The following is a 24,268-nucleotide window of genomic DNA, read 5'->3' as shown; positions in this document are numbered from 1 at the left end:
GACTTTTAGTGGTTTCCACCAAACGGTTTTTAGCTTTTTAACAGCTTACAGTCTACAGCAGCTTTTTCCACAGCTCACAACCCACAGCAACTTTTTTCACAGCCACAGCCCAACCAAACAGACCCTTATCCTATCCATACACAGTAACACCATAACTTACGTGAACGAAAACGACCACGAGCAGGACCTGAGACCTGTTGCTTTGGCATACGTTAGATAAGAGGATTTTTTTATAACCCTAGTCTGAAATTAGCTGTGTTAGAGTATATGGATTAGGCCCATGTATGAATATTGTATAGCCACCCTCTAGGGTTGGCCCAATAATGTATTCTACTCTCTCCAACATGGTATTCAGCTAGGCCTTCCCTCCCCTCCAGCCGCCGCCGTCCACTGCCGCGCGCGCCAAGACTGAAGCCGCCAGGGAGAGCAACAGACGGCCGCCCGCCGACGACGTGCGCCCGCGTCGCCTCTCCCGGCGGCTCCATTCGCGGCCGCCAACGCCACGCTTGCCGCGCCCGCGCCTCCGACCGCCAGGAAGCCCGACGGCCGAGAGCGTCTGCTTGCTCGCCGCCGCACGCGCGCCGCGAGGCCGACGCGACCCTCACCGCCGCCGTGCCCTCCATGGCCGGCGAGCACGACCCTCCTCCTCCCCTCTCCTATTCCCAGGTATTTCCTCCCTTCACCTCTTCCTCCTTGGCACGCGCCGCACCTCTTGGTGCTCGCGGCGCAGCTGCTCCGCTCCGCGCCGGCGTCGCGCACACTCCCCCGGCCGCCCCATTCCCTCCCCACCCCCTCCCAGCAGCCGCCGCCGCATACCCTGCGGGCGCGTAGGGGCCGGTGGCAAGGGCGTGGGGGACTGGTGTCACCGCCACCTCCCCTGCGCTCGCCCGTGTGCTGGGTGCGTGGGGGGCAGGGACTCACGCCACCGGTGGGGGGATACCCTCACCGCCGCGAGCGTCGTCGCTGCCCTTGCTGCTGTGGCGGACGGCGTTCCTTGCCCATGTAACGCTTTCTAGGCTTCGCCGAGTATTTTCAAAGCAGTTGTGTTCGGTAGTGTTTTGGGGAGGACAGCGATGTCGATCGGCATCTCGATGGTACATGTAGAGCACGTCTGATACACAAACAAGTATACTGGTTCAGGCCACTCGGAGGCATAATACCCTACGTCTTGTGGTTTCTACTTCCTATTTGTGGAATTGTTGGAGCTCTCTCTCTAGTTACAAGTGATGACCTCTCTCGAGGTTGAAGACGAGTGAAGTGTCAGTGTTTTTGCGTAGGGTCCCCTATTCAACCTTATTCCCGATTGAATAGGGGTTACAGAGAATGACGCAGAGAATGACGCCAGGTGCATGATCTCCACGCTCTGTCTCCTCCACGCCACGTCGCGCCCAGTAGCAGTCAATAAACTGTCCACCAACTTCCGTGTGCGCCGCATGCACAAGGCACGACCGAGTTCTCTCGCGCCCACGTCTGCGCCTTCTCTAGACATCTCCAGTCCCCATCCGATTGAGGACCACTGGGCCACTATTAGGCGGCCCACCAGGGTCCTTTCAGATGGCGCACAGGACATAATCGGGTTGTGGTGACCCGGGGGATCTCTCCTACTACTGGGAGGGGAGTGAGACGACAAGGTCCCGATCACCAAGGAGGCAATCACAACACCGGGGAAGACAAACGGTCCAGGCATGCGACGGCTTGGCTGAGGATGGAGCTCGACACAATCACAAACAACATGGTTCATGGCCCGATCGATGGCCACGAAAACAAGCTGGTCGTCATGAAGAAGGATGTGCACATGCATGGGACCTGGGACGGGAGGCACGACGGAGGTAGGAGTCCCCTGAGGCGAAACCAGAGGGGCAGAGGATGGTGGGACCCCGTAGAAGGATGTCAGGGGCTGGGAAGGAGAGCGCAACCAGCTGGGGAAGGCCGACGCGCACGCCAGTAGGTAGAAGAGTGCCCAAGGGCCAGCAGCGGCGGCGTGCGTCTGCTGAATGGGGGGACCAAGCGAGACGACGTCAGAGAAAAGGGCGCCACAATTCAAGAGGCCAAGGCAGCCACAATACTGCTTAGTTAGTGAACGGAGAACACTGAACAACCAAAATATCAGGGCAATTACCGTCTGAAGAGGTACTCATCGCGATCTCTGAATTCTAAACAGAGGAGTGGTTGCCTAGTCGCCTGTTCAGCCACTGAACAGTCAATAGAGGAGGACAGGAGCGCGCTGGAGGGGGCCTCTGCAGACTACAGTCGCCACACGATGGAGGGGGGCCGGTTGCTGCTCGAGCAGAGGGCCGCCAGAGCACAATAGGGCGGCAGGAGAGGAGGATGGCGGTCATGTACAAGGGGCGGCAACGCTAGAGAAGGGGTGGCTGAGCTGGGCAAGAGTGCACGCGCAACAGTGTGTACCGTATTGGAACAAGCAGGGGCATAGAGCAAAACAACGTTTGTGTTGTGTAGAGATGGTAGGCGGACCCACATAATAAAGGCCAGATTAATGGCCCAAAACAGGCATAACTAGTCGACCATAACCCCTAGTCGGACGACTAATCGTGATTAGTCGACGACTAGGACGACTAATCGCTACCTAGTCGTTCTAGTCGAGTCGAAGACCCTAATCGAGCTCGAGCTAGCGATAAGGCCGACTAATCGTGACTAATCGCGATTAGTCGGACGACTTTAAAACCTTGGCTAGATCTGGCCTGCGCCGGCGGCGTCGACACCGGCAGGGAGAAGAGTCGCACCTTCGTGACTAGCACCAAGAGGAGGGCCATCCATGGCGCAGCCGAGGAAGGGAAATGATGGCGCGCTTGGAGGAGGCAGCGGCCCTGGGAAGAAGGAAAGGTGCGTCGGGAGTGGGGAAGAGAGGTGTGGCGACTATTGAGGAGGGAGGGAGAACCTAGCTTTGAGCGTTGAGGCCGAGTTTCGCGTTGTGGCCAACAGCATGGCCGAGGCTTCCTGGTTGCGCCAGCTTCTCCAAGAGCTCCACAACCCCCTCCAGCGCGCCACCCTCGTCTACTGCGACAACGTCAGCGCGATCTACCTCTCCACCAATTTCGTGCAGCAACAACGCACAAAGCAGTGGAGATCGACGAGTTGAGACTACGGGGAAGGGGTAATTACCTGTATACCCCTCTGTGTAATGGCTTGGCCCAACTACTTAGCTTATAAATATGCCTCCCAACACTGATTAGGGTTAGGGCTTCATTCTCCAACACGAGCAAAACACAATAGCACACAGGCAGCACGCACAACAACACAAGCGAAACTCAACCTCGCGCAGTAGAGCGTCGAGTGTCCTTGTGTATGACAGTACCACGTGCAAATGCGACATGAGGAAAAAATCGTAGAGAAGGAAAGAACCATAACCCAAATTGGCTCTCTATACTATGTTATGAATTGTACTGTCTTCACTATGAGAGCACTATGCCCGAATATATACACCGCTACATGATAGAGACTATGTAGAACAAAGAATCTATATATGAGACCAAATATAGGACAGAGACTATGTAGAACAAAGAATCTATATATGAGACCAAATATAGGACAGAGACTGTGTAGAACAAGGAATCTATATACGAGACCAAATACAGGATAGATATTGTGTAGAACAAGAAATCTATATATGAGACCAAATATAGGATAGACTCTGTAGAACAAGGACAAATCCTAGCAGCATTAATTGCTCTCATATCGAAAAACAAAAAATATTCAATTCTACCACCTTAAACTCAATTGCATTTGGCATGCAATGGTTTCTCAAAAAAGGTGTTTTACTAAGAACATCTCCAAGAGATTCTTTATTTTTGACTCTCTATTTAACTCATTTTTTTATAAAGATTACACTCTATATGTAGCATATCACTCTAACAGAATATCTATTTAGTTTGACTAGTCAGAGTCGGATAGCTTGGCGAATTAGATAGCTAGTATGTTGGAGAGTTATTTGCTGTTGCGTAACCAAAATTTGGTTTCACGAGCCATTTGGCCAGTCTTTTGGAGATGCTCTAAACATATGTTTTTCCAATTTATTCATTTGCATGTTCGCTGCTACTAATTTCAAAATAGCATTTAGAATGCTCTATAGATCCTCTTCACTTATCCTGTGCATTATATGTTTAAAATTATAGCAGTTATGATTTCAGAGATCGCATTATTGAAGATTTGTCATCCAAGTCTGAAACTGCAAATATGGCACTAAAACTACTTCAATTAAGTTTGATTTGCCACTAGATTATACATGAATTAGAACACATAAAGCCATGGAAAAGAATCTATTACAACCAATTTTAGGTGCATTGTTGCAGCTACCTCACTGCCAGTAGCTGAAAACCAAAATATGCATACCACCCATAATAATAACTTAGACTTCACTTAGTATTTAAATGGATTCAAAGAAGTGAGGAAAGAGAAGTATCACCATCTGCATAGGAGAACCGACAAGACCAAGAGGTATCTTTACACTGCCCACTCGACGAGTTCCATGAATAAAACCAGGCCTCAGTATCACTCCTAATGGAAACAATAAAAATAATATGAAATCATCATGCAAGTGTCACGTAGATGTTGAGCATGTAAAATACGAAATGAGAGATACAAGAAACAAATGCAGAAGGTTTACTTTATTTTGTGGCATTGAAGTACCTAGTTGATTGTAAACGTGTTTCACTAATAATTCGGAATGAAACCAATCATGCAAGTCAAATTTTAGTGATGATGCTTTCAGACCCTATATTCTGGCTCCTAGATACAATCGAGAACATGGGTCCTGGAATTCAGTGTTCCCTTTAGCCAAAATATAATTAACCCAACATGTTGCAATGTTTTAAAAAAGTCCTCACAAATTCATGTATGTAGTACACAGTTAAATAAACCGGAAAAATCAATATTAAATTCATCAAAGATATTGAGATTTAGAATGAAAAATATTAATATCTGCACATAACAAAAAAACTCGGCCGGGGAGGGAAAAAATATCCTCCCGGAGTCATATTAAGAAGAGACCGAAACATGGTCCCGGTCGATAAAACCCCCGAACCTTGTCCCCCTATCACTAACGGGTCGATCAACTGTCCACTCTGCATCGGCGGAACAACCGGAGGGTGGCGCGCAGGATATCGGTCCCCGAGAGCGGGCGGGGCACAGCGAGGGGATTTTTTTAACCAAGCCTGAAATTCGTCCACAAGGGGGATCGAACCCGGGACCTAGAGATGATACTCGGAAGCCTTAATCATTACGCTAGAGGCTCTTTCGCTATATCCGCACATAACAAACAATGCTAGATAGAATGCTTGTCTATTTTGTTTCATTTTGTTTATTTGATTTGATATTTCCATCTATGAAATGTAGGAGACTAGAAATGGGATGGTTTCACTTATCATTCTTGCAATCTTGTAGCTTGGCAAATATAGAAATATCATAATGATAGTCTTCGAAGGTGCAAGTCCGAGACACGGCTCTATTGCATAATATCACCTCCTCATCTTCTTTGAAAGGTTCATTAAGAGAGACAATGCTCATCCAAATTGTTAGACTGTGTGTGTGAGTGTATGTGGGCCGGCACCACTGTTGGGTTGCCGGTCCATTAGGGTTAGGGTTGAGTCTCTATATATATTGTATCCCATCTATTATCAATACAACAACAAGTTCATCCTTCTACATAGTATCAAAGGGTTGGGTTTAGGGTTTTCCTCCCACCTCCCACTGCAGCCGCCGGCGGCTCCCTCCCACCCCCACAGCCGCCGCCTGCCATCGCTGCCCCCGGAAGGCCCTACCTTCCCTCCCGTGGGCGGCCTCCCACCTCCACAGCCATAACATGTGAGCTCCAGCACCCTCCTCGACCACCACCTCCAAGCCGGACTCCTTCCCATGGTGGCTGAACGGAGCCCCCTCCATGTGAAAGTCGCCTAGAGGGGGGGTCAATAGGCAAATCTGAAATTTATAAACTTTTAAGCACAACTATAAGCCGAGTTAGCGTTAGGAATAAAACCGAGTCCGTTAGAGAGGTCGAAAACAAATCACAAGCAAATAAAAGCGGATGACACGGTGATTTGTTTTACCGAGGTTCGGTTCTTGCAAACCTACTCCCCGTTGAGGTGGTCACAAAGACCGGGTCTCTTTCAACTCTTTCCCTCTCTCAAACAGTCACCTAGACCGAGTGAGCTTTTCTCCTTAATCAACGGGTCACTTAGACCCCTTACAAAGACCACCACAACTTGGTGTCTCTTGCTTGAGAACAAGAATGGAGGAAGAAGAAAAGCGATCCAAGCGACAAGAACTCAAATGAACACAAATGTCTCTCTCTCACAAGTCACTAAGTCTTTTGAATGAGTTTGGGACTTGGAGAGGATTTGATCTTTTGTTTTGTGTCTTGGAGTGAAGTCTAGAGCTCTTGTATTGAATGCAATGGCTGAAAACTTGGATGCCTTAAAGTGGTGGTGGTTGGGGTATTTATAGCCCCAACCACAAACCAACCGTTGGCGTTGGGCTGCTGTTGATGGGCGCACCGGACAGTCCGGTGCGCCACCGGACACTGTCCGGTGCGCCAGCCACGTCACCCAACCGTTGGAGCTCTGACAGCCTGAGCCACCGGACAGTCCGGTGGTGCACCGGACAGGTATTGTTCACTGTCCGGTGCGCCTTCTGGCGCTGCTCTGACTTCTACGCGAACTGATCGCGTACTGTAGCGCTTTTCAGGTTTCCGTTGGAGTCGACCGTTGCGTTGTAGTCGTTGCTCCGCTGTCACACCGGACAGTTCGGTGGCACACCGGACAGTCCGGTGAATTATAACAGAGTAGTTTTTCCAGAAACCCGAAGGTGAGGAGTTTAAGTTGATCCACCCTGGTGCACCGGACACTGTCCGGTGGCAACCAGGGCAACCTTCGGTTTCTTTTGCTCCTTTCTTTTGAACCTTAACTTTGACCTCTTTATTGGTTTGTGTTGAACCTTTGGCACCTGTAGAACTTATAATCTAGAGCAAACTAGTTAGTCCAATTATTTGTGTTGGGCAATTCAACCACCAAAATTATTTAGGAAAAGGTTTGACCCTATTTCCCTATCACCATGGACGCAAGGACTTCAGCCATGGCCGCCCAGCAGCTCACCCCTGCCATGGAGCCCGACACTCCCTGCTCCACCTCACCGGTAATCACAGCAAACGCCCAAGCTCCACTCCTCCTTGTTCGTCTTCAACCTCCAGCCGGCCACCATCTCTCGTCGCTCCCTGTCCGCGGCGCCGCGTCTCCAAGCGAGCTCGGGCGCAGCCATGGCGCGGCTCCTCCGGCCGGGGGCAGCCCTGGTGCGGCGGCCCCGACGCGGCGCGCCAGGCCCAGCGAGAGTTGTAGCGCCGCGGCCGCCTCCGCGGTGAGCGACTGGTGCACCGTGTACGCCCGCCACCTCCTTCACAGCGCGGCTCCTTCAGCAGCAGCTGGCCAGCCCGACGCTATCCAACGCGCTCGCGGCCGCGCTCAAGCGCCCGCAAGCCAACCAGCGCCGCGGCTGCGTCCACCTGCAGAGCCACCAACTGCGGCCCAGATCCGCCGCCGGTGGCCCTCCACCAGCCAGTGTGGCATCCACCCTCCAGCGCGCGCGCCTGCGTGCTCCTTGCTCCCATGGCACGCCCCACCTGCGTACCCCGTCGCCCCCCCCCCCCTCCCTGCTTCCGCGCTCCCCCCCCAAATCCAGCCCGCCAGCCCCGGATTGGCGGCCACCAGCCTACTTCCGCGCTCCTTAGGCCGGCGCGCCCATGGCCAGCACCGGCGCGGCCCCTCATGCTAGCGTGCCTGCTTCACCCAGCCGTCTTCCTCCTTGGAGCATGCTGTCGGTCTCCTATGCTTCGCCCAGCTTCGGCCGCGCACCGCTGCTCTACTCGACGCAGCAGCCTGGCCGAGCTACTCCTCATACGGTGCTCCCCATCGCCCCTGCTTTCTTTTCTCCCCTGCAAGAGCCTTGCTCGGTGCCCTCGCTTCCTCAAGCAGTAGGACGGATGGAGCTCTCTGCCCCATGGCCGTCGGCCTCCCTGGGTCCCATGGCGCTCAGCGCAGCAGCGCCTCACCCTTCGACCTTCTCATGTCGCCGGCGCCATTCACACCCCTTGCCAGGTCCGGCGCAGGCCCCTACCGACTGGACCCGCCCCGCCGCCCACCCCCTTCATCACCATCGCTGGTTCCGTCGCTGCTGCGGCCTTCCCGGTGGATCCACATTGCTACAACCTTTCCGGCTCGATCCGCCGTCCCTTTGGCTGGATCGCGTCTTCCCGGCTGGATCCGCCGTCCCTTTGGCCGGATTTGGCGTTTCCCCATCTATTCTGCCGCGGGCGCGGACACCATGACCAGCGCTGACGCGTGCGCTGCTGTCGGCCTTCCGGGCGAGGCTCCTTGATGCCCGGACGATCGAAGAAGCAAGAAGGTCGGCCTGCTGGTGCTTTTTTGTTGTGTCGCCCTGCCAATCGTTGACCCCTCCTGAAGATCAGGCTTCTGCTATGCGTCTCCCAACAGTGGTGCCAGCCCAACAGTGGGATGATTGACGCAAGGAGCAGCTTATAGTGAAGTGGCGCAAGGAGAAATGGTGCAAACGCTTCCACGTAGGTCCACCGGTGCAAACTCTTGATTCTATGTGAGAAGTGATTCTCCAAGAGAAGTGACTACATGACCGAAAACAATAGAAGTGAATGTGACTAGAAACAATTCTCTTTGGATTCTCTAAGATAAACTACAAGTAAAAAGTGATTTTAAGCGAGAACTGAATTAGGAAAAGCATTTTTAGGCTTATTTGGCAAAACTCTTATGTAAAAATTGGTTATCTACATGCAGTAGATAAAAATGCAAAATTTTCAGATCCTAACAACCTATCTCATTTCATCAAATCACTTCTCAAAGCTTCAAATAGGGTCTTATGGCTTGCAGACAACTTCTTCGTGAGAGGAGAATATGTGGAGACATAAGATATAGCCTACTATAACATTACTTAATCATTGGAGTTAGGATTCCTGGTCTTAATGTGAGAGTGTGTGTTCCTATATGTATGTGTAGGTGGGCTGGCACCACTGTTGGGCTGCCGGCCCATTAGAGTTAGTGTTCTCGGTCTATATATATGTAACCATCTTCTATGCAATAGACAAGCTTTCCAATCTCTTACATGGTATCAAAGCTAGGGTTTCTTTCCCTCCTCCCTCCCACCCCACAATCGCCGGCCACCTCTTACACAGTCGATGTCACCCGCTTTTGCGCCGCCGTCCCCGGGAGGCTCATCCTTCCCTCCCAAGGCGGCACCCATCCCACCGCCGGCCCTAACCCCGTCTACGCAGCCACCGGTCTCGCTGTCGGACCTCCTCCCCTCTGGTCGCGCATCCGTCGACTCTCCTCCCGTTGGCCCCTGCAGCACTGCCGCGCCGCCGGCCTGGTTGTGCCGCCTCCTAGGCATGCTCCCGCCTCCTCGTCGCGCCACCACCTAGGAGGGCCGCCCTCCCGGCCTAGATCATCACCGACCTCTCTGCAAGACGGACAACTCTCCAACTCGAGTGTCGCTGTCTTCTCCGACGCCCTGGGCATCACGACCGCGGGTGCGACCTCGGCCATGGTCGCCGCGGCTAGGCTCTCTATCCCCAGCCATCGCGCCACCAGCCATGGCCCTCATGACCTCTTTACCCCTCCCCAGATCCGGCGCCCCCACCACCGGGTCATGCCTGTTTGCACCTGCTCTGACCGACGATGCCTTGGTCGTCGTGCTCTCCTCATTAGTGTGGCCTTCCCAGCCAGATCCACCATTGGTGTGGCCTTCCCAGCCAGATCCGTCATTATTTGGCCGGATCGCCGTCTTCATGGCTAGATCTGTCGCTATCGTGGCCTTCCCGGCCGAATCCGCCATTGTCCCTTCTATTCTGCCACCACCGCGTGGCCCCTCTGGCGGGCGCGGTCACCTAGGACCAGGCAGACACGTGCGCTATCGTTGGCTTTCCTAGCGCGACTCCTCGACGATCGAACGCGAAAAGAAGCAAGAAGGCCCATGAGGATGCTGATGTCCATTTTGTGTCGCCCTTCCGATCAATGATGCTCCAACGTCGACCCCACCCCCGAAGAATGAGGATGTTGCTGCGCACCACCTCGATTTCAGCTACCTCGTCATCCAGGGGTTATCATCTACATGGAGTGCACACCGGTCTCTACTCCAGCCACAACATTTTTTTTCGAAAAGAGCGCAGGAGAACTGCGCACACATATATTAAAGTAGAGGGGAAAAGGGGGTCGTAAAGACCCAGGTACAAAGCACTCCTTATGGAGGCCAGAAGCAGGCATACACAAAACTATCCATAAAAATTATGACTAAGAAACTACAACCATAGGAGCTAGGAAGCTTGGCCGGCCAAAAAGGAAAGCCCTTTGGCACCAGCCAGTTGCCATATCTCCCTTTCCTCATCAGCAGCATGAAGAAGGAAGGAGATACAAGGGGTCCTTCCATCAAACACCACCTTGTTCCTATGATTCCAAATCATCCAGGCCCCTAAGGCAATAAGAGAGTCCAGTCCTTTCTTTCTCATACTGAGGACCTGAGCCGAGGATCTCTCCCACCAACCAAAGAAGGAAGTCTCCACTTGCTGAGGGGATAAGCTGTGCAACCCAAACTTTCTCAAAAGGTTGTACCAGAACACTCTTGAGAATACACAGGAGACCAGTGGGTGATCAATGCTTTCAGGTTCTTGATCACATAGAGGGCACCTAACCGGGTGGTTCATGCCTCTTTTTTCATCCTATCAGCAGTCCAGCATTTGTTGTGTGCCACCAGCCACAGGAAGAAAAGGCACTTGGGTGGCATCCAAGATTTCCAGATCCTTTTATGATGATCAAAGGAGCACGAACCCTGCAAGAGACCAGCATAAGCAGTTTTAGCCGAGTAATTACCATCTGGCGCTATGGAGAAAATATGCTTGTCTTCAATATCAGGATGCAACGGTGAATCCGATAGAGCTTCCCAGAGGTGCAGAAAATCAATCAAGGCCCCTACTGATAGAGCGCCTCTAATATCACCAATCCATCTCCTATTGACCATAGCCTCTTGCACTGTTCTTTTGTTGATAATTCTTTTAGATATGGTGCAGATCAGCCTTGGTGCGATGTCAGCGACCTTTTCCATTAATCCATTTATCAACCTGAAAAAGAGTATTCACACCATTACCAACCACTAAAACCAACACTGCAGAGAAGGACCTGCCATTGCTTGGGACCTGAATGGGTAGGTCCACCCACACGACACTGCGACTGCAGGGGGATTTCAGCTCGTCGGCTACTACCTTCGAATCTTCTCTAGTCTCATCGTGTGTGGTGCCCCCGTTGTGACTTCGGGGGGGGAGGGGATGTAGACTGTGTGTTCCTAAATGTATGTATTGGTGGGCTAGCACCATTGTTGGGCTGCCAACCCATTAGGATTAGGGTTCCCGATCTATATATATGTGTTAGCTATCTGTGTATATGGGCCTAGCCCACTAGGGTTCTATATCCCTGTACACTGTAGCTGTTAGAGTTTCATTGTAACAGACTCTCTCACATGGTATCAGGCCTACAGCCGTCGCCACCCCTCCCCCACCCCTCCATGGTGGGCCGACTGCCGCCCCCTCCCCTCTGCCGCCTATGAGGCCTTCCCTCCCCTCCCTCTCTTACCGCGTCGCCCTTGCGCCCGACACTCCGGCCGCCGGCGCGCCGCCGGGCTTTCCAGCGCCCATGGCGGCCCCTTCTCCCGCAGCCGTCGCGCCGCCGCCCCTTGCCGCTCCTCCGGCGCCCCTCCCCCTCGGCGCAGGAGCGCCATCAGGCCTCGACGCCCCTCCGGTGGCCTGCTTCCCCACGGCCGGCGTGCCGACAGGGCCTGCCGCACCTCCGGCGGCTCTCTCCCCTGCGGTAGGGGCACCGCCGACCACCCCAGCCTCCCTGCCGACCCTCCCCTCCATGGCCAGTGCGCCGCCGACAGTCCTTGCACCCCCTCCAGCCCTGCGCGCCCCGTCGCTGCTCCTGTCACGCCGCCGGGGCACGCCTATGTCCTCACCGCTGCGCTGCCCCCCACTGCCGAGCCACCCCCGCCGGCGCCGACCCAATTCACCACCCTCGCGGCCGCCCCAGGCCCAGATGGGTCCCTGCTATCTCTTGCATTCTTCCTGTCGGATGCCGCCCTGCTTCGCTCCCAGCTGCTGGCGCCGGGCTTTCCACATGTTCCTCTCGACACGATTGGAGGGCCCCCGTGCGTGGCTGCCCCCTGGCGACCACTGTCTACACTCAGCCGTCCGCCATCACCCTCCCTGCGCGCTCCTTCGGATGCTGCTGCTGCCATTCTCGCTGCCACCTGGGCAGCCGTTACGGCTGCTCGCCAACGGGCCCAGGACGCCGCACGTGCTCTTAAGCAGGAGCAGGCGGTTGTCGACGCCATTGAGCGCCAGTACGCCGAGACCTATCGCCGTCTCGCTGGCAAGGGCGAGTCGGATGGCTCCCCCACATCCGCTCGCCACAGCGCCCACACCTTCGAGCCCGCGCCCGCCCCGACCTCAACCCTTCGCGCTTCTCTTCATGCTCAGGCGGCGGCCCTCACCAACATCCGGGCAACCGTCACTGACGTCCTTGCGCCGAACTCCATTCAGTACCCCCGGTGGCGCGATCAGGTCTTGCAGACCCTCCGCCGGTACGCCCTCGCCGACCACGTCCTCTCAGCGATCACTGGCCCGTCAGAGGATTGGCTTCTGATGGACGAGGTGGTGCTCTCCTGGATTCATGGCACCCTCACGGCCGAACTTCAGGACATCGTTCGCGTACCGGATGACACTGCTCACCGGATCTGGGGTGCCCTTGAGGCTCAGTTCCTCGGCCACCGCCAGACTCGGATTTTGTACCTCGAGACCGCCTTCCGTCAGCTTGCTCAGGGCGATCTCTCTATGGACGAGTACTGTCGTCAGATGAAGACGATAGCGGACACTCTTCGCACCCTCAGGGCCCCCATCACCGACGAGTGCCTCGTGCTCAACCTCCTCCGAGGCTTGAGCCCTCGCTTCGATCGTGTGACGCCCATCCTCACCCGCATGAAGCCTTTTCCTACCTTTGCGGAGACCAAGAACAATCTGCTTCTCGAGAAGCTTTGCCTCTCCGCCATTGCGACCGCCGCTCCCGCCACGGCGCTCTACAACGCTCCTCAAGCTCCCCCCTTTGCCTCCGGGGGGATCCTCTTCACCGCACTCCGGTCCCCCGCCGCCTGGAGCTCTTCTGCAGCCTACTGGCTCCAGAGGGGTCGCGGTCGTAGTCGCGGCCGTGGTCGCAAGAGTGGACGAGGTGGCACGACGGGCGGCCGACGCCATTCACCGGGTGGCTCCCAGTGGCCATCCTTCTACAACTCGTGGACTGGCACCATCCAGATGTGGCCCGGGCCGTTGGCGGACACCTCGGCCCCTCGCCCCACCACCCCTCAGCAAGTTTTCTTTGCCGCTCCACCTCCGGCGGCGCCCTCGGCACCTCCCCAGCCTCGCAGGGGCTCCTTCACCTCCCTGGGCCTCCGTCCCCACCCGTGTGGGGGGCCTAGACCAATGGGTGGGACACGCAGTCTCTCGCCAACTCATCCACAATGACGCTGGCCCCACCCACCTCAGTCTCTGACTAGGTGGCTGACTTCGGTGCCTCCTACCACACCACCCCGGACGCAGGTATTCTGTCTTCCACCTCCCCCCCCCCACCCCTCCCTTCCGTCCTCCATCGTGGTTGGAAACGGCTCTGCCCTTCCCGTCACCTTAGTCGGTGACGCGGTCCTCCCCGGTCCTTCCCGTTTATCCAACGTTCTTGTTGCTCCCCACATTATTCAAAATCGTCTTTCCATCCGTCAGTTCACTACTAACAACTCTTGTTCCATGGAGTTCGACCCGTTTGGTCTTTCTGTGAAGGATCTTGCCACCAGGACCCTTCTCGCTCGGTGTGATAGCCCCGGGCCGCTCTACACACTTCGCCTGCCTGCTTCCACTACACCGACCTCTGCCCCGCATGTTCTTGCAGCCGCCACCTCTTCTGTGACTTGGCATCGTCGTCTCGGTCACCCCGGTCGTGAAGTGATGTCCAAGCTCTCCAGCAGCACCTCCGTTTCAGGTTGTAGGGGATCTTTTGAGCATCTCTGTCATGCTTGTCAGTTAGGTCGCCATGTTAGGCTCTCATTCCCCATCTCCTCTTCTAGAGCAGCAGGCATTTTTGATCTGATACATTGTGATGTATGGACATCCCCTGTAATCAGCATTTCTGGCTATAAGTATTATTTACTTATTCTTGATGACTTCTCGCATTATCTGTGGACTTTTCCTCTACGTCAGAAGTCCAACACTTTTCCCACCCTGTCTCACTTCTTCGCTTGGGTCTCCACTCAGTTTAGTCGCACCATCCGAAGCATCCAGTGTGACAACGGGCGTGAGTTCTATAACAATGTGTCCCGTGACTTCTTCCTCTCTCGCGGCGTCCACCTCCGCATGTCCTGCCCCTACACGTCTCCTCAGAACGGTCGGGCTAAGTGTATGATTCGCACGACGAACGATGTCGTGCGCTCTCTACTTTTCCAGGCTTCCTTTCCCGCTCATTACTGGCTGAGGCCCTCGGCACTGCCACCTACCTCGTCAATCGTCTCCCCACCAAGGCGGTTGCCCAACCCACCCTTACTTCGCTCTCTTCGGCGTCCATCCCTCTTACGACCATCTTCGTGTCTTCGGGTGCGCTTGCTATCCCAATCTCGCTTCCACTGCTCCTCATAAGCTCGCCCCTCGCTCCACTCGTTGTGTCTTCCTCGGTTACTCTCCCGATCATAAGGGATATCGGTGTCTTGACCTTGCCTCCCACAGAGTCCTCATCTCTCGTCACGTCGTTTTCAACGAGTCGGTCTTCCCTTTTTCCTCCACCCCCACTGCCTCTCTCACCGACCTCGACGTGTTCCTAGACCTCGACCATGTGTCCCCCACAATCGTTCCCCCTTCACTGCCGGTTCGTCCGCTTCACCACCTCACATGGCCCTGCCGCCCGCCCCCGCACTGCCACGTGCGGCCTCGACGCCCTCTACGCCGCCCTCCCCCACACAGCCACGTGCGGCCTCGGCGTTCCCTGAGTCGCCTCGCGCGACCCTGCCTGTGCCGCCCACTCCCTCACAACCACGTGCAGCCTCGACGTTCCCTGAGTCGCCTCGCGCGGCTCTGTCTGCACCGCCCTCTGAAAGGGAAATATGCCCTTGGGCAATTTCTATAAGTATTTTGGTGATTAGATGCCCAACACATTAATTGAGTACTAATGTGCTAAATTTCGGAAAAGTGAAAATCAAGGCAAGAGGTATGTTTCTAGACTTGGTTTGTCTAAGTGCTAGAAACAGTGCTGAGAAGAAGAGAATCGAATTGCAAAAGACTTGGCTGTGAGTAGCCAAATTCCAGTTCAGCCTGCCACACCGGACAGTGTCCGATGCGCAAGGCTGGTCCGCGTGAACTCGCCGTTCTCGGGATTCGACGGCGGCGTACGGCTAAAAATCACCGGACCATCCGGTGGTGCACCGGACTGTCCGGTGAGCCAACGGTCGCCAGCACCAACGGTCGGCATGGGGCACCGGACTGTCCCCTGTGCACCGGACAGTGTCCGGTGCGCCAACGGGCCCGGAGCTGCAACGGTCGACTGTGCCCGATTTGAAAGGAAATCGGGCACCGGACAGGCTACTGTAGCTGTCCGGTGGTGCACCGGATTGTCCGGTGCACCACTCGACAGAAGGCAAGATTGGCCTTCCAAGTTGGTCTTCAACGGCTCCTAGCTGCCTTGGAACTATAAAAAGGACCCCTAGGCGTATGGAGGAGTCATCTAAGCATTCACTAAGCATTCTAAGACTCCCACACTCCGCCTTCGCGCATTTGATCGATTGTGTTAGTGATTTGAGCTCCGTTCGAGTTGTGAACTCTGTGTGCTACGTTTTGAGCTCAAGTCTTGGCTTGTGTGCGTGTGTGTGCTGCGGATTTGTGTCTTGTGTGTGTTGCTCTTCCTAACCTTACTCTGTGCTTTCTTTGTGATCTTTATTGTAAGGGCGAGAGACTCCAAGTTGTGGAGATTCCTCGCAAACGGGAAAATACATTAAAGGAAAAGACCGTGGTATTCAAGTTGATCATCGGATCACTTGAAAGGGGTTGAGTGCAACCCTCGTCCATTGGGACGCCACAACGTGGAAGTAGGCAAGTGTTACTTGGCCAAACCACGGGATAAAATCGCTTGTCTCTTGTGATTGTTTTCTCTGTGATTGTTTTATCCACAAGAACTCGCCTCAAAACTACTTAGTCGCACTAACATCTCTATAACTAAGTTTTGTGGCTATTTAGTGTTTATATTTACAGGATCACCTATTCACCCCCCTCTAGGTGCTCTCAATTAGTATCAAAGTCGTACTCTTCTCTTAAGGGACTGACCGTCCGAAGAGATGGATCCTAAGAAAAAGGGGATGGTGGTCAATGACAAGGAAAAGGAGTCTGTCTTCAACGAACCAAGAGACGACAAGCCTACTGACTCAGGCTCGAGTCAAAAGAAGAGAGACGGGAAGAGGCGCATCAAGAAGATCATCTACTATGACAGTGATGCCTCGTCTTCTTCACCACACGATGACGACGACGACTCCTTAAAGAAGAAAACGGTTAATTAAAACTATTCATTTGATTATTCTCGTATTCCATTTAATTCAAATGCTCATTTGCTATCAATTCCACTTGGGAAACCTCCACACTTTGATGGAGAAGACTACTCTTTCTGGAGTCATAAAATGCGTAGCCATTTATTTTCTCTTCATCCTAGTATCTGGGAGATTGTTGAAAACGGAATGCATTTTGATAATACTGACAATCTCGTTTTCATAAATGAGCAAATTCATAAAAATGCACAAGCTACCACTGTTTTGCTAGCATCTCTGTGCAGGGATGAATACAACAAGGTTAGCGGCTTGGACAACGCCAAGCAAATCTGGCACACCCTCAGGATCTCACATGAGGGAAATGTTGCTACAATGATCACCAAAATGGAACTGGTGGAAGGCGAGTTGGGAAGATTCGCCATGATCAAGGGAGAAGAGCCAACTCAGACTTACAACAGGCTCAAGACCCTGGTCAACAAGATCTGAAGCTATGTAAGCACAACATTTTGATAATACTGATAATCCCGTTTTCATAAATGAGCAAATTCATAAAAATGCACAAGCTACCACTGTTTTGCTAGCATCTCTGTGCAGGGATGAATACAACAAGGTTAGCGGCTTGGACAACGCCAAGCAAATCTAGCACACCCTCAGGATCTCACATGAGGGAAATGTTGCTACAATGATCACCAAAATGGAACTGGTGGAAGGCGAGTTGGGAAGATTCGCCATGATCAGGGGGAAGAGCCAACTAAGACTTACAACAGGCTCAAGACCCTGGTCAACAAGATCCGAAGCTATGGAAGCACAAGATGGACAGATCATGATGTCGTCCGACTTATGCTAAGGTCATTTACTGTAATTGATCTCCATCTTGTCAATCTTATTCGTGAGAATCCCAGGTACACCAAGATGACGCCCGAGGAGATTCTTGGAAAATTTGTGAGCGGGCACATGATGGTGAAGGAGGCTCGATACGTGGATGATGCTCTAAACGGCAATGATTTCAAGTCGCCTAGTCGCCTGGTCGAACCCTGGGACCGACCAGGCGACTAGTCGCGATTAGGCGACGACTAGGGCGACTAGTCGACCCCTAGTCGGTCCCTGGTCGTCCTAGACTAGTAGTTATACTTATATAGGTATATATATATAAATATACATGTATACATTATACAAATTAGAACAAACAACTAGGATAAACAAAGTAACATATTGCTTCATTGTGATTTGTGACTTACCTTAACCTGATATGTGACATGTGACATCCCATAATGGAGTACAGAGAAGGGGGAGAAGTGGGGGGAGCAGGAGGAACCTTCAGATGACGTGCTCATCTCGTCACTGGTTCGCAGCCACCGCCGGTTGGAGACTGCAGCAGTGCAGCAGGCGAGCAGGACTGCAGGAGAAGGGGCAGGGGACGCAGGGTGCTGTAGCCGCCGGCAATTAGGAGTCCAGGACTGCAGGGGCGGTGCCAAGAGAGGAGAGGAGACGTGCAAGTTGGAGACTGTTGGCGGCTAGGTTAGAATAGGAGAGGGTACTCTTAATTAGACTGTAGATGGGCTAAAAAAGGCCCAATAACTAAACCCTAGTCGGGACGACCAGGACACATAACTCGGACGACTAGTCGCCCTAGTCGACGATTAGTCGGACGACCAGGACGACTAGGTCTTCTAGTCGAGTCGTCCAGCAAATCGTGTCCTAATTGCCGACCAGCCCGACTAATCGCGATTAATCGCGATTAGTTGGACGACTTGAAATCATTGCTAAACGGTCCACTACCCATCTACGAGCCTCAACCTGTTGCTCTTAAGGCAACCAGTAGCAGGGAGGCGCTTCCAAGCAAGGTGGCACAAGTGGAGGCTACTGGCCTCAACGAGGATGAGATGGCGCTTATCATCAAGCGCTTCAAGACCGCGCTTAAAGGACGCAAGGAGTACCCCAACAAGAATAAAACGAGGGAAAAGCGCTCCTGCTTTAAATGCGGTAAGACTGGTCACTTTTTATTGCAAATTGTCCCAATAATGACAGTGACCAGGGACAAGAAAAGAGCGGGAAGATGGAGAAAAAGAAGAACTACAGGAAGGCAAAGGGCGAGGCGCACATTGGAAAGGAATGGGACTCGGACTGCTACTCTTCCGACTCTGACGACGAAGGACTTGCTGCCTCAGCTTTCAACAAATCCTCACTCTTCCCCAACGAACGCCATACATGTCTTATGGCCAAGGAGAAAAAGGTACGTGTTCGGGACACACCCAAATACACTTCATCTAGTGATGAAGAATCTTCCAATGATGAAGTTGATTACTATAGTTTATTTAAAGGTTTAGATAGAGACAGAGTAGAGAAAATTAATGAATTAATTGATGCTCTAAATGAAAAAAGATAGACTGCTAGAAAGGCAAGAGGACATATTGTATGAGGAACATAACAAATTTGTTAGTGTTCAAAAATCTCTTGCTCTAAAAATTAAAAGAAATGAAATGTTATCCTCTGAATTGTCTGCATGCCATGAATCTGTCTCTAGTTTAAGAAGTTTAAATGATAAATTAAATGCTAAGCTAGAGAAAGTTAATAAATCTAGTTCATGTGTAGAGCATGTTGTTATTTGTAATAGGTGTAAAGATTTTGATGTTGATGCATGTGATGAACATCTTATTTCTATTACTAAATTGAATGATTAAGTGGCAAGTCTTAATGCTCAACTTAAGACTTGTAAAAGTGATTTTGATAAATTAAAGTTTGCTAGGGATGCCTACGCTGTTGATAGACACCCCTCAATTAAAGTTTGCTAGGGATGCCTCCTACGTCAAGAACAAGGATTCCCAGGATACGATCATCTTTGGAGATGGGAACCAAGGCAAAGTCAAAGGCTTGAGCAAGATAGCCATCACCAACGAGCACTCCATATCGAATGTATTTCTAGTAGAGTCGCTTGGTTACAACCTTCTGTCTGTAAGTCAATTGTGTCACATGGGTTACAATTGTCTTTTTACAAACGTTGATGTATCTGTCTTTAGAAGGAGTGATGGTTCATTAGCTTTTAAGGGTGTATTAGACGGCAAACTCTACTTAGTTGATTTTTCGAAAGAGGAGACCGATCTGGATGCATGCTTAATAGCTAAGACTAGTATAGGCTGGCTGTGGCATCGCCGTCTATCACATGTTGGGATGAAGAACCTCCATAAACTTCTGAAGGGAGAACATGTGTTAGGACTAACCAATGTTTGTTTCGAGAAAGATAGGCCTTGTACAGCATGTCAGGCAGGGAAACAGGTGGGAAGCACTCATCATAGCAAGAATGTGATGACAACATCAAGACCACTGGAGCTTCTTCACATGGACCTCTTCGGACCCGTTGCCTACCTTAGCATCGGGGGAAGTAAGTATGGTTTTGTAATTGTTGATGATTTTTCCCGCTTCACTTGGGTGTTCTTTTTGCAGGATAAATCAGAAACCCAAGGGACCCTAAAGCGCTTTATAAGGAGGGCTCAAAACGAATTTTAACTAAAGGTGAAAAAGATAAGGAGCGACAACGGGTCCGAGTTCAAGAATCTGCAAGTTGAGGAGTATCTTGAGGAGGAAGGCGTCAAGCACGAGTTCTCCGCTCCCTACACACCACAGCAAAACAGTGTGGTAGAGAGAAAGAACAGGACGCTTATCGACATAGCGAGAACGATGCTTGGAGAGTTCAAGACGCCCGAGCAGTTTTGGTCGGAAGCTGTGAACACAGCTTGCCACGCCATAAACCGGCTCTATCTGCATCGCCTTCTCAAGAAGACCTCCTACGAACTCCTTACCGGTAACAAACCCAACGTCTCCTACTTTCGTGTATTTGGGAGCAAATGTTACATTCTGGTGAAGAAAGGTAGACATTCTAAATTTGCTCCCAAGGCAGTAGAAGGGTTTTTACTAGGGTATGACTCAAATACAAAGGCGTATAGAGTCTTCAACAAGTCATCTGGTTTGGTTGAAGTCTCTAGCGACATTGTATTTGATGAGACTAATGGCTCTCCAAGAGAGCAAGTTGATCTTGATGACATAGATGAAGATGATGTTCCAACGGCCGCAATGTGCTGGCGATTGGTGATGTGCGACCACAGGAACAACAGGAGCAAGATCAGCCATCTTCCTCCACAATGGTGCATCCTCCAACTCAAGACGGTGAACAGGTGCCTTAAGAAGAGGGACATGATCAAGGGGAGCACAAGAAGAACAAGTGATGGAGGAAGAAGCACCACGTGCCCCTCCAACTCAAGTCCGAGTAACGATCCAACGACATCACCCCGTTGACCAGATTCTGGGTGACATAAGCAAAGGAGTAACTACTCGCTCAAGATTAGCTAACTTTTGTGAGCATTACTCGTTTGTCTCTTCTATTGAGCCTTTCAGGGTAGAAGAGGCCTTGCAGGATCCGGATTGGGTGTTGGTCATGCAGGAAGACCTCAACAACTTCAAGAGAAATGAAGTTTGGAGTCTGGTGCCACGTCCAAAGCAAAATGTTGTGGGAACCAAGTGGGTGTTCCGCAACAAGCAAGACGAGCACGGGGTAGTGACAAGAAACAAGGCTCGACTTGTGGCAAAAGGTTATGCCCAAGTCGCAGGTTTGGATTTCGAGGAGACTTTTGCTTCTGTGACTAGGCTAGAGTCTATTCGAATTTTATTAGCCTATGCCGCTCACCACTCTTTCAAGCTATTTCAAATGGACGTGAAGAGCGCTTTCCTCAATGGGCCAATAAAGGAGGAGGTATATGTGGAACAACCCCCTGGTTTTGAGGGTGATAGGTACCCCGACCATGTGTTCAAGCTCTCTAAGGCGCTCTATGGACTTAAGCAAGCCCAAGAGCATGGTATGAATGCCTTAGAGATTTCTTAATTGCTAATGCCTTCAAGGTTGGGAAAGCCGATACCACTCTTTTTACAAAGACTTGTGATGGTGATCTTTTCGTGTGCCAAATTTATGTCGATGACATAATATTTGGTTCTACTAATCAAAAGTCTTGTGAGGAGTTTAGCAGGGTGATGACTCAAAAGTTTGAGATGTCGATGATGTGCGAGTTGACCTACTTCCTTGAGTTTCAAGTGAAGCAACTCAAGGACGGCACCTTCCTCTCCCAAACAAAGTACACTCAAGATATTTTCAAGAGGTTTGGGATGAAGGACGCCAAGCCCGCGAAGACACCGATGGGAACCGGCGGGCATGTCGACCTCAACAAAGGAGGTAAGTCCGTTGATCAAAAGGCATACTGGTCCATGATAGGTTCATTGCTTTATTTATGTGCTAGTAGACCGGACATTATGCTAAGTGTGCATGTGTGCTAGATATCAATCCGACCCTAAGGAATGTCACCTTGTGGCCGTTAAGCGAATTCTTAGATATTTAGTTTCTACGCCTTGCTTTGGGATCTGGTATCCAAAGGGGTCTACCTTTGACTTGATTGGATACTCAGACTCCGATTATGCCGGGTGCAAGGTTGATAGGAAGAGTACATCAGGGACGTGCCAATTTCTAGGAAGGTCTCTGGTGTCCTGGAGTTCCAAGAAACAAACATTCGTTGCCCTATCCACCGCTGAGGTCGAGTATATTGCCGCAGGACAGTGTTGCGCGCAACTACTTTGGATGAGGCAAACCCTCAAAGACTTTGGCTACAATCTGAGCAAAGTCCCACTCCTATGTGACAATGAGAGTGCAATCTGCATGGCGGATAATCCTGTTGAACACAGCCGCACTAAGCACATAGACATCTGGCATCACTTCCTGAGAGACCACCAGCAAAAGAGAAATATCGAGGTGTACCATATTAGCACCGAGAACCAGCTAGCCGATATCTTCACTAAGCCTTTAGATGAGAAAAGCTTTTGCAGGTTGCGTAGTGAGCTAAATGTATTAGATTCGCGTAACTTGGATTGATCTATAGCATACATGTGTTCTATGCCCTTGATCATGTTACTTTATGCATTTAAATCCATTATTGTTTACTTATTGTGCTCAAGTTGTACAAGCCTCCCCGGACCTCACAAGTCCATATGCAAATGTGCACATACTTAGGGGGAGTTGTGCTACAACTTGATCCTTTTGAGACTAATTTGTTTGGTTGAGTACACTTGATGTAGTCTCAAAGGTACATTGAAAGGAAAAATGGACTTCAACGCCGCAAAGACTTCCACCGCACTCCGGTATTAGTGTATCTAATTCCAAGTTCATTCTTATGCTCTATTTGCCTTTTTGCTTTTAATTGACAATTTTTGGTGAGGCAATGGGGTTAAAGGGTCAAAAATGATCCCGTTTTGGTGCTTAATGCCAAAGGGGGAGAAATTAAAGCCAAAACAAATGGATCAGCCAACCACTTGTGATTTTTTTTGAAAATAATAGAGTTAGATTTTTTTATTTGTCCATAATACTCTTATTGCAAAATTTGGACTCTTGTGGGGGAGAATTTTCATTATGGGAAAAAGGGAGAGTTTTTGGCACTTGATCAATTTTACTCTTGGAACAACTCTCTATGTGCCCAAACAAGTGTGTTTGACCTAGAGATAGGAAAAAAAATTTGATTTGCAAAAACAAACCAAGTGGTGGCAAAGAGTGATCCAAATATACCAAATCATAAGCAAAAACAATTTGGTCTTCAATTTGAATCGATATTGCACTTCTTTTGTTGCTTTTTGATATGTTCGCATAAATCACCAAAAAGGGGGAGATTGAAAGGGAAATGTGCCCTTGGGCAATTTCTATAAGTATTTTGGTGATTAGATGCCCAACACATTAATTGAGTACTAATATGCTAAATTTGGGAAAAGTGAAAATCAAGGCAAGAGGTACGTTTCTAGACTTGGTACATTGTTTTTTAGTACTAACTTGGTTTGTCTAAGTGCTAGAAACAGTGCTGAGAAGAAGAGAATCTAATTGCAAAAGACTTGGCTGTGAGTAGCCAAATTCCAGTTCAGCCTGGCACACCAGACTGTCCGGTGCACCAGGTTGGTCCGCGTGAACTCGCCGCTCTCGGGATTCGACGGCGGCGTACGGCTAAAAATCACCGGACCGTCCGGTGGTGCACCAGACTGTCCGGTGAGCCAACGGTCGCCAGCGCCAACGGTCGACCGCGAAATCTGCGGGCGACGCGTGGCAGCTCCAACGGTCGGCAGGGGGCCACAGGACAGTGTCCGGTGCGCCAACGGGCCCGGAGCTGCAACAGTCGACTATGCCCGATTTGGAAGGAAATCGCGCACCGGACAGGGTACTGTAGTTGTCCGGTGGTGCACCGGACTGTCCGGTGCACCACTCGACAGAAGGCAAGATTGGCCTTTCAAGTTGGTCTTCAACGGCTCATAGCTGCCTTGGGACTATAAAAGGGACCCCTAGGCGTATGGAGGAGTCATCTAAGCATTCACTAAGCATTCTAAGACTCCCACACTCCGTCTCCGCGCATTTGATCGATTGTGTTAGTTATTTGAGCTCCGTTCGAGTTGTGAACTCTGTGTGCTACGTTTCGAGCTCAAGTCTTGGCTTGTGTGCGTGTGTGTGCTGCGGATTTGTGTCTTGTGTGTGTTGCTCATCCCAACCTTACTATGTGCTTTCTTTGTGATCTCTATTGTATGGGCAAGAGACTCCAAGTTGTGGAGATTCCTCGCA

The 24,268-nt window shown here is 51.4% G+C and overlaps 1 protein-coding gene across 4 annotated transcripts in view; it reads right to left on the bottom strand.

Moving 5' to 3' along the window:
• Positions 1 to 24,268, bottom strand: part of LOC100216683 (uncharacterized) — a 53,692-nt gene that overhangs the window by 762 nt on the left and 28,662 nt on the right. Inside the window, exons 9-10 of one of the 4 annotated variants that reach the window (XR_004856888.1) lie at positions 17,957 to 18,098; positions 4,424 to 4,515 (exon numbers count right to left, since the gene is read on the bottom strand). The exons of 1 other annotated variant lie outside the window; for it this stretch is intronic. Coding sequence is in view for 2 of the 3 variants with exons in the window: in NM_001360079.1 (NP_001347008.1) it covers positions 4,424 to 4,515 (92 nt within the window). In the remaining variant the exon portion in view is untranslated. Of the gene's footprint in view, positions 1 to 4,423; positions 4,516 to 10,903; positions 11,147 to 17,956; positions 18,099 to 24,268 lie in introns of those variants that run through there. 2 more of the 4 variants (NM_001360079.1, XM_035965675.1) reach the window with 2 other exon arrangements.

Source organism: Zea mays, chromosome 3 (genome assembly GCF_902167145.1).
Source record: "Zea mays cultivar B73 chromosome 3, Zm-B73-REFERENCE-NAM-5.0, whole genome shotgun sequence".
Classification (NCBI taxonomy): domain Eukaryota; kingdom Viridiplantae; phylum Streptophyta; class Magnoliopsida; order Poales; family Poaceae; genus Zea; species Zea mays.
This window is presented reverse-complemented; position numbering and strand designations above follow the sequence as displayed.